At 50.4% G+C, this 9,755-nt stretch overlaps 1 protein-coding gene across 1 annotated transcript; it reads left to right on the top strand.

The window, feature by feature from the left end:
- Positions 1-599: 599 nt before the first annotated feature.
- Positions 600-4,888, top strand: TMEM247 (transmembrane protein 247; the record flags this gene model as incomplete). Its single annotated transcript, XM_081100784.1, has 3 exons — positions 600-716; positions 1,431-1,763; positions 4,700-4,888. The coding sequence occupies 3 exons, from the start codon at positions 600-602 to the stop codon at positions 4,886-4,888; spliced, it is 639 nt and encodes a 212-aa protein (XP_080956910.1).
- Positions 4,889-9,755: the final 4,867 nt, after the last annotated feature.

The following is a 9,755-nucleotide window of genomic DNA, read 5'->3' as shown; positions in this document are numbered from 1 at the left end:
GACTCACACAAAGGCCCTCTTCTTGATTTATAGATGGCATCTACTCCCTTATTTTCATGTCATCTTCCTCTGTGTCCAAATTTCCTCTTCTTATAAGGACACCAGTCATACTGGATTAGAACCGACCCTAATGACCTTATTTCACTTAATCACATTTCTAAAGACCCTATCTCCAAATAAGGTCACATTCTAAGGTACTGGGGGGAAAGACTTTAATATATGAATTGAGAGTGGGGGCCAGAATTCAGCCCACAACAGGGTTTGTGGAGCTAATTGTGACTCATCGCATACGGTCTGCATGTAAAAGAGGACCCCAAGGGAGCAGATTTCAAATGATGGAACTCTGGGCTTTGAGTGGTGGAATTCTAGTTTTCAAAGCAGCCCCTAGGAGTGGCAAAGGCCCACCCTGCAGTTCCTAATAATGGCACCTCCAAGGTGTGCCGCCCTCTGCCAAAGGGGCCCTAGCAACTGGTAGAATGTGGGTTATTGTGAGGGCAGGGGATTGTGATGGTGGCCAGGCTGTAGAATCTGGTGAGGCCAAATGTGAGTCCCTCAAAAGATGTCCTTTGGTCCCAATTGGCAGCATTGCGGATCTCAGGATGACAACAGAAGCCAGGGAGATGATGGAAGCCCGGGGGGCGGGAGAAAGCTGCCCAACCTTCCCCAAGATGGTGCCTGATGACCCCATGTCTGAAGGGAAGTTCAGGGCTGCTTTGGTAAGGGCGGTGCCTCATCTCACTGCTCCAGCCAGACCCCCAGAGGGAGGGAGAGTACTGTGGGGACATGTGATAGGAGCTGAGTGCTCTGAGATTCCAGAGAGCTGCTAAGAAGAGCAGGTGATGGGCACCCTATCCCCACAACTGGCATTCAGCTATCACCGGGAGCCAGAGAGCCCTTCATAAGACTGTGGGAAGCCGCTGGAAGTTGACTACCTCCCCATTCGGGGCCCTTTCTTCCCTCCATGTATGGGATCCAGCTCCTCCATGGCCCTTTGGTTGGTCCCCATATATTTAGGTGCCCTCAGCACAGACCCTGGGTTTCTTCCTCCCACGGTAGCCCCAGAGGACTGGGTGTCTCAATCTTCTCAAGGATAAGTGGAGTAGGAGGTGGGGAAGTTACCTCCAAAGTGATTTGAAAGGACCAGGAAAAGAGCCTTTAGTCTCAGCTCCCCAGCATCTCTTTCAATTCTAGGGTTTCATTCCTTCGTGTCAGCTTGCCCTCTTCCTCTTCTTAACTCAGGTCCTGATGACCCCATGTCAGTGCATGTCTAGTAAGAACTCAGTCTAGATCTTTACAACTCCCAGCAAGCACTCTTCCAAACACTGCAGTCCCCTGTGGCCTGGGGCTCTGGGCGTGCCCTGGGGTGGGAGCAGGGGGCAGCCCCATACTGACTCCTCACCATCCTTCTATTTCCCCTTTCCCCGCCTCAGGAGGCAGAGTCCCCTAAGCCAGACTCCTCCTCTGACTACCTGGAGGAGATGGAAACTTGTGAAGACAAAGGCTGCTCAGGGTCACCCAAATCACTGTCCTCCAAGACTGGCTCCACCACCAAGGGCCAGGCGGGCGATGGACCTGAATTCTTCTCAGAGCGGCCCATGACCCTGGGGAACCCAGGAATTGAGCTCAGTGCTGAGATGGAGCTGGAGAAGGTGCGCATGGAGTTCGAGCTCACGCGGCTCAGGTACCTGCACCAAGAGAATGAGCGGCAGCGGCAGCACGAGGAGGTGATGGAGCAGCTGCAGCAGCAGGCACGGCCCCGCCTGGTAAGTGACATGAAAGTGGGGGGAACTTTGCAGGTCTCGCCAGATGGCCAGGGGCTGACTCTAGGGGTGAGGGAGCCTCCATCCCTGAAGCCCATCCTACCTGCTTCAGAGCCACATCCTGTCCTGGGTCCAGAGCTGGGAGCTCACTGCTTTAGAGTTTCCGTGTTAAACTGAGAGTTGACCCTGAAAGGGCCTCCATCTGGTCCACCCACCTGCCCATGGTCTTCCTTCTTGGGGAAGAGTCTTCAACGTTTCCTCCACCACTCTCCGTTCCTCTCTGCATCTCTTTGCAGAGACGCAGTGCTTAAGCTAGACCCAGAACCCCTAATAATGGCAACTCAAAGGTGTGACACCCTCTGCCAAAGGTGTCACACTAAAATTTAGACATCTTTGGCAAGAAATGGACCATTCTCCCCTAATCTGTACTAAATGGGGATGAGAACGCCTACTTGTGGTTAAATGGGATGTGAAGTGCTTAGCACAGTGACTGGGTCATAATTAACATTAAGTCATGAAAGATGTTATTGCTTAAAGAAGTCTCCTCTGGGTTTTAAAATCAGACAGTTAAAATCCTGGCCCCATTGCACATCAACTGCGTGACATTGGGCAAGTTACTCATTGTCTTGGAGCCTGGGTTTGCTCATCCATAAGGTAGTACCTACCTCACAGGGTCATTGTGAGGATTACATGAGAGAATGTGTGTGAGGCACATTGCCATGAGCCTAGCACATTAGGTAAGCACTCAATAAATGTTAGCTACTACCATTTTCATGTACTCATGCAATTCACTTCTTGACCCAAATGCAACGCTCATCATTTTTCAGTTTTATTGGAATATAATGTATGAGTTATGCTTCCCAGCTCTGAGTCATCTTCAATTCTGAGAAACTTGCCTTCTGCCTTTATTCAAGTCATTGCTATAACTGTTAGGAGGGTATGACCTAAAGAAAATGCCACCAAAAAATCTCCCTGCGTGTTCCATTAGTCACCACCCATGTGTTATATTTTATCCAGCTCACATTTCTCTACTTTATCCAAAACACTATCTTGAGACACACTGTCAGATGGCTTCCGGAATTATGATATTATACTACCTGTAGCATTTCCCCAATATATAGTTTTTAAGAAAATGGGGTTGGTGTTGCATGATTTGTTCTCAAAGAATACATGCTGTCTTCTTGGCAATTATCATTTTTTTCTTGCTCACAAAATACCTCCTTCATTGTACACTGATGCGTTTGCTGAGCCAGGTCAAGCTAATTGAATGGGGATATCCAGAATCCATCTTCCCCGCCCCGCCCCCCCCCCCACCCCCCCGCTTTTTGAAAATCTAGAAAATATTTGTCTATCTCTAAGATTCTGGCATATTTCTTAATGTTTTTCACATCTCACACCCAATTTCCATTTCAAACTTGTTGTATTCTCCATATCCTGGGATAAAATTTGTTATAAGTTGGAGCCCGAAACTATTGAAAGCAGGTATGTATGGAACTATGCCTTTGTTCAATGTCTCCTCCCAACCACATTTATTTGCCCTTTTCTGTTTGAAGACCTTTCTCCTTGCCGAATGAGGTAGAAACCTTTGGTGTAGAGTCCTAATCTGCTTTCTGACTTCTACTCAAACCATTGGAAGTGTTTTAAGAGTCTAAAAGGTTTCACAAATGCATGCTTTGTTATCAAAATCATACATCTCACCCAGCAGCATTTCAGATGGAAAACACATGCAGACCACAAAAGATGGCAGAGGTTAAGCCCGCGGATCCAGAGCCATAGGGAGTCTGCAGGGGACCATGAGACCTGCCCAGCCCTGCCATCCTGCAAGAGCACAGGCTTCCTCCTCTGGGCTCCAGCCCTGCTTGCCATGCATTCTAGAGTGGGCATCACGGAGTCATTTTCTTCCCCCTCCGTTTGATTTCGTTGCCCTCACATTTTATGTAGTGGTTTCAGCAATACTGTGTCCAAATCCCCGATCTCCAGCAATAGTTTACAAAAGTGTTTTGTGGAAAGGTGGAGAGCTGACTTGATATTTCAACTTCCTCCCCACTCTCTCTTTTCTGGGTGAATGGGATACATTCCATTGCATTGAAAACTACCTCTGTGGGTGTGTTTCTTACCGAGTTTAGGGAACCACAGACCCTGCCCTCTGCCTGTGTACAAAAAATGTGGCATGATTTTAAAAGATACTTGAAAGGATAAACCATGGGTAGTATCTTAACTGCAGATCAAAATATCACCTTCCTTATGTGTTGGCGCTTTCTACAGTTACCATGGGCTCTGTCAACCTCAATTACATAGATTCCAGATAAGAACAACACACAGGCAGGATCAGCCAGACAACTTCAGTAGTTTTCCTCAGGCCTAAGATTCTCAGGGTTGAGTGAGACCCCCAGCCCCCATCTCTCACCACGTGTCCACAGGAGAGGCCAAACCCTGGACTGAAGGACCACAGACTGACCCTATGTGCCATGGGCCAGGACCAAGAGAGTCAGAAACAGTCCATCTGTGCCCAGGGGACACCCTCTCATTGTGCTACTGTCCAGAAAACAAACTGTTAAGTGTCTGGGCAAACTGTCAGAGGAAACGCCGAGACCTGGCCTTCAGATCTAGGGTCTCAGAGGCCCAGGAGACTGCCTACCTGTGTGACTCAGAGGCAGCATGAAACAGAGAGGGAAGGCCTGAGTCAGGAGGGATAAGAGCAGCCTCGGGAAGTGAACAACCACGAATGCCCTCTCTGTGCCAGTGACCTTGCTAGGAATTTATTGCTTGCCTCTCTCTCCTGCTAACCCCACGAGGTGGGCACTGTTACTTCCCTCCGGTGAGGACAACCACCTGCCGGAGGTCCCATTCAGGAAGGCAGAAGAGCAGGATGGCAGCCAGCTTTCTGCCTGGCACCCAGGCCCCGTTTTTCCAGCTCCACTCTCTTCTCTCCCCCACAGTTCTCGGGAAGCTTCCAGGACCTCCTGCACCCCCAGAACCAGTTTGCCATGTTCCTGTACTGCTTCATCTTCATACACATAATCTATGTCACCAAGGAGATGATCTTCTTCCTCTTCTCCAAGCACTACCTGTTCTGCATCGCGGCCATCTTGCTCTGTTTGATTAAAACTTTGTGGTCATACTTCTAAGTGCCTTGGTTCTCTCCATCACTGAGAGCCTCCGTTTAGTGTTGCTGGGACATGAGCCACGTTAGCCCGAGCCACCCTGCCTCCTCCCTCCCTGGCGCCTCCTGCCCTAACACGCTGTCTCCTGGCCATCAGAACTTGCTGTTAGAAATCACCGCTCGCTGTCAGCCTTTTACACCTTAGTGTGAGTGACATGTCCAGGCCTTGCACTCAGCCCAAGCTCTCACTAAGGATGGCGATGCTCGATCTGCTCAGAGGGCAGTTTCACAAGTTAGCAGGTTAGGGAAGCATCCGTAGGAAGAAGGGTTTAGAAAGCCTTTCCAGAATCGCAGAAATCATGCCATAAGGTGTGGGGAGCAGTGGTAGGCTTGGGGGAGGAGCACGGGGGGGGGGGCTCCAAAGATGTCCATGTCTCAGTCCCAAGAACCTATGAATATGTCCCCTTATGTGGCAAAGGAGACTTTGAGGTGCAATTAAATGAAGGACCTTGAAATGGGGAGATCGTCCTGGGTTATCCAGGTGAGCCCACTGTAATCACAAGGGTGCTTATAAGAGGGAGACGGGAAGGTGGGGGCCGGAGAGGAGATGTGACCTTGGAAGCAGAGGTTGGAGTGATGCGGGTACACAAGCCAAGGACTGAAGGCAGCCTCTAGATGCTAGGAAAGGCAAGAAGAGGGGTTCTCTCCTACACCTTCAGAAAGAATGCAGCCCTGGCCTCCAGAACTATAAGAGAATACATGGGAGGTGCCCTGAGCCTCTAAGTTTACAGTCACGTGTTATAGCAGCAACACTCGTGCAGGAAACTAGTACAAGAGACTCTTTCCAGCTCTGCAAACATGTCAGCAGAGCATCACCAGGCCACTGGCAAGGGTCCATGTGTCGCCGGGCTGAACAGGACTGCACAGTCAGTCATGCAGGCTTGGAGCCTGCCCTCGGGCCACAAAGAGGGATGCTGAAGCTCCAGGGAGCCCAGGACAGGCCTATCAGGATCTGATTGGCAAAAGGTGCCCCTACTCCTGAGCAGTGTCTGCCTCGGTGAGGCAGGGGAGCTAACTCTGGGCATCCTCCTAGGAAAGGAAGAATTGAACACCTGATTGGGCCCAGAGCGACTCAGCAATGCAGTCCAGTGGAAAAGTGGGAGGAGGGGAAAAAAACAGGCCACACAGCCCAACCCTCAACACACACACACACACACACACACACACACACACACACAGCAAATAAACAGTTATCCACAATAGAATTGCACACACCTCCCTCCACCCCAAATAAACAGGCAGCCACAACCTAAAGGAACAGACTTTGAACACTAGAGGGCTCGCGGGAAGCTCAAAATGAGGCTGCAGAGTGCATATGTAACTAGATAAAGAACTTCAACTCCCCATTGCCAGCCCCCACCCCTTCTCTGTCACACACACCCCAGCTCACTGTCAGCTGCACTGACCCCAGCAGCCCTGCCCAGGAATGATGGCTGACCGGCTGGCGAAGGAATAGGAATCTTTAGGGGATAAATGCAGCAAACTGAATGCGGCTGGGCAGCTGTACAATCCATCAAGTCTTTAGGAACCTCTCCTCTTCCCAGGCATAGGGCTCTGCCTTAAGAGAACAAAAGAGTAAGTTTCTGTCTCAGGCTCTGAGTGATGCTCGCTGAAAACACATGTAAAAAAGACGACCTCCCCAGGATTCAATGTCATTACACATTATCCTGCCATCTAAGTCTATGGTGACTTCTCATCTTCCCCTCAACTCAAAGCATCCACCCCTGTGTGTAGCTCCGTGGGACAGGTTACTTGGAAGTAATAAAGCTGTCGTTTCTCATTAAATGCTCAATGGTAGGGTTTTCACTTTGGGTCGTTTTCACAACCTTCTTGGAGAAGATGGTCATGTGGCTGCTCTAGCTGCAGGGCATCGGAGATGGCAAGGTGTTTGTTTTTGTTTGTTTTTTTGTTTGTTTTGGTTTTTTGCATGGGCACTATTGCAGAATTGAACAAAATTAGGATTCTGAGAGTATGGGAAGAGGGAGGAGTGGATATTGAGTAAGTGACTGTCTACCGTACACAGCCTTTTTTAGGCCCAGCTCCCACTCCACTCCCCAGCACTGAGCCAGAGTCGTGGTGGGGTTGAGACAATTGGGTGGAGTACAGCTGCAGCCAATCTGAGCCTGGCTCACTTCTGTCTTAAGACCTCATTCTCATACCACAGCAGGAAGGTCATGCTTTTCCCTGGATACATGACTGGAACAGCTCTGCCCTCATCCTCTTGACCTCTGCCTGAGGCCCCACGACCTTACACAGCCAGGACAGCAGCCTGGCCTGGGGACTTAGAAGGATGCCCCTCTGTGCTGGGTACCTTCAGCAAAAATGCAAGAGGAAGCACATTTGTTCCTAGAAACCTCCTCCTCCTCCTGAATCCCAGGTCCCACAGGACGAAGCCAGTGGCCCCTACAGCTCGACAGGCAGCTCGCCTGTCAGCCCACTCACACCATACTGAGCTGCTCAAGACTGAGGGTGTAACAGAGCCACACATTACACTCAGCTTTCGCCCAAACAATCATGCGCTCATAGCCAAGTTTCAGGCAGGCTTAGGGAGAGGGAGATGGAAGTATCTTTCCTGCTCCCCGAATGGAACCACACTGGTGGCAACCGGGCTCAAGGGCAAGACCAGTCCTGGAGACTGCTGGTCACAGGAGGGAAGGGGGAGCAGGCTGGTTCCCAAGGCCACTTCCTGCCATGTATGTTTCTAATCCCACTTTAGCAGATAACTGGCTGCAGCACGTTGGTTAAGCTTTCCATTTGGGCGACCTGTAAGTTATCTAGACTCTAACTCAGTTTTTTGTTTTTTTAAAAATATATATTTTTTACTGACTTCAGAGAGGAAGGAAGAGGGAGAGAGAGATAGAAACATCAATGATGGGAGAGAACCATTGATTGGCTGCCTCCTACATGCCCCACACTGGGGATCGAGCCTGCAACCCAGGCATGTGCCCCAACCGGGAATCGAACTGTGACCTCCTGGTTCATAGGTTGGTACTCAACCACTGAGCCATGCCAGCCGGGCTCAAACTCAGTTTTTAAAAATTTAAAAAGAACCAAAGCCTAGGGTTGAATTTAATTGATTTGTGATGATGTCCGGCGGGCGGGGGGGTTGGGAGCCTTAAAAGTGCCCCACTGGTTGTACTGGGCAGCCACATTACGAAACCTAAATCCTTGCTACTCAACATGCCATCCGGGGACCAGCTGCATCCGCACTGCCTGGGGCATCTCAGAAAGTCTGGGAAGCTCTCTGCTCTAGGGGATATGACTCAATTCTACCTGTGCCTTGTTGTGAAGACATTGCTCTTAGCCTCGAGGGTCTGGGGGAGGTAAGGTGCATATGGGCAGGAGAAGAGAGAGAGGATAACTGAGCCCATAGCTCCTGGAAGTACTGCGGGAACCTCCATCAGCCCTGGGCGCAGCCCGGGTGTCCATACATATGGCCTCCCTCTGTGCTCCTTCCAAGTCCTTGCTCTGGGCTTCTAAGGAACTGACTGACTTTTCCCAGCACTCCCGGACTCACAGAAACTTCAGGCATCCCCCAGGCCTGTCTGTCTCCGTCCCTTTTTTGATCCACCTCTGATGTGTGCAGCTTTGGGAAAACCTTGCTAATAGACGTTCATTCATTATTTAAAGGCTGCCACTGTTCCTTCAGGAAGGTTAAGCGTGATTAAAAGATGGGATTTTTCCACAGGGCACAGCAGAAAAGCTGGGGCTCCCGCATTTTTAAGCTGTTTTGGCCAAGCCTTGTTGCATAATTTAAAGTCTGTGACTTATTTAGACTTAATTAGCCAAAGGAGCAGCAGCTGCAGGTTCATTAGTCAGTATTTATTAAGCACCCTCGGCGGGCTTGGTTGGCTTTTAAGAGCAAAGTGGAGAATCAGCTTCGGACTTGCAAATTTCCTACACTTCAGTAGGATGGGTTATACATGTGTCAGAAGGCAAGCATGTTTGTTCCTCAGGGGGAACAAAGGGCCTGAAGTCATGGGACAAATCCCCACAAACGACCTCCTCCTCAGCTGTGAATGGGTGATGTAACCATCTCACAGGGCTGTGGTGACAGGTGAGTTTGATAAGGGGGTGCAAGCTCATGGTAAATGAGGAGCTATACACATTTGTTAGGTGTTAGTAAGAGATGAACAGGGAAGGGTGTAGGAATTGTCCACTCGATTTCAAGAACTGGGAGAAGTGGAGAGAACCAGCTCCAGAATGTGTGGGGCCCAGTGCAAAGGACAATGCAGGTGTTAAAAACATTAAAAATTGCAAGGTGGTGACAGCAGAGTCTGAAACCAAGTGTGCCCCCCCGAATGCAGGGGTCCCTTTCAGCTTGGCATCCCCCCAGCACAGAGTTCCCTCTGATCACAGGGTCCCCTTGAGCATGGGGCGTGGTGCCACTGCCCTGGTGGTCCACCCATGAGGCCAGACTGGGGGTTATATGGAGACCCCCTGAGGTCAGGGGCTTTGGTGGTACCTCTCAAGTCCCACCCTGAGAGACTATGGCCTTGAACACCCCATCAGTAGGCGGGAGGGGAGCAGGGGGTGCATTGTGAAAGGGGGTGGGGGATGCTGAGGTCTCCTCCCAGGTAGAGAGGATCCCTGGTTCACCATGGGCTCTGGAAGCAGCATCTGAGGGAGCAGGAGGCACCTCTCTGTGTGCAGGTCACACTCAGATCTGGCAGCTGCTAATCACAGGGCTAATTACCAGAAGCCTCAAGCTCTCCAACTCCTCCGAGGTTCCCCTCCCTCCTGGCTTCTGCCCCTCGCCCCATTCAGCTGATCATTTTGCTCTGGGTTAGAAAATCCAAAAATAGAAGAATAAAGCTCAACTTGTACCCCCA

Source organism: Myotis nattereri (genome assembly GCF_964212035.1).
Source record: "Myotis nattereri genome assembly, chromosome: 10".
NCBI classification, from domain to species: Eukaryota; Metazoa; Chordata; class Mammalia; order Chiroptera; family Vespertilionidae; genus Myotis; species Myotis nattereri.
This window is presented reverse-complemented; position numbering and strand designations above follow the sequence as displayed.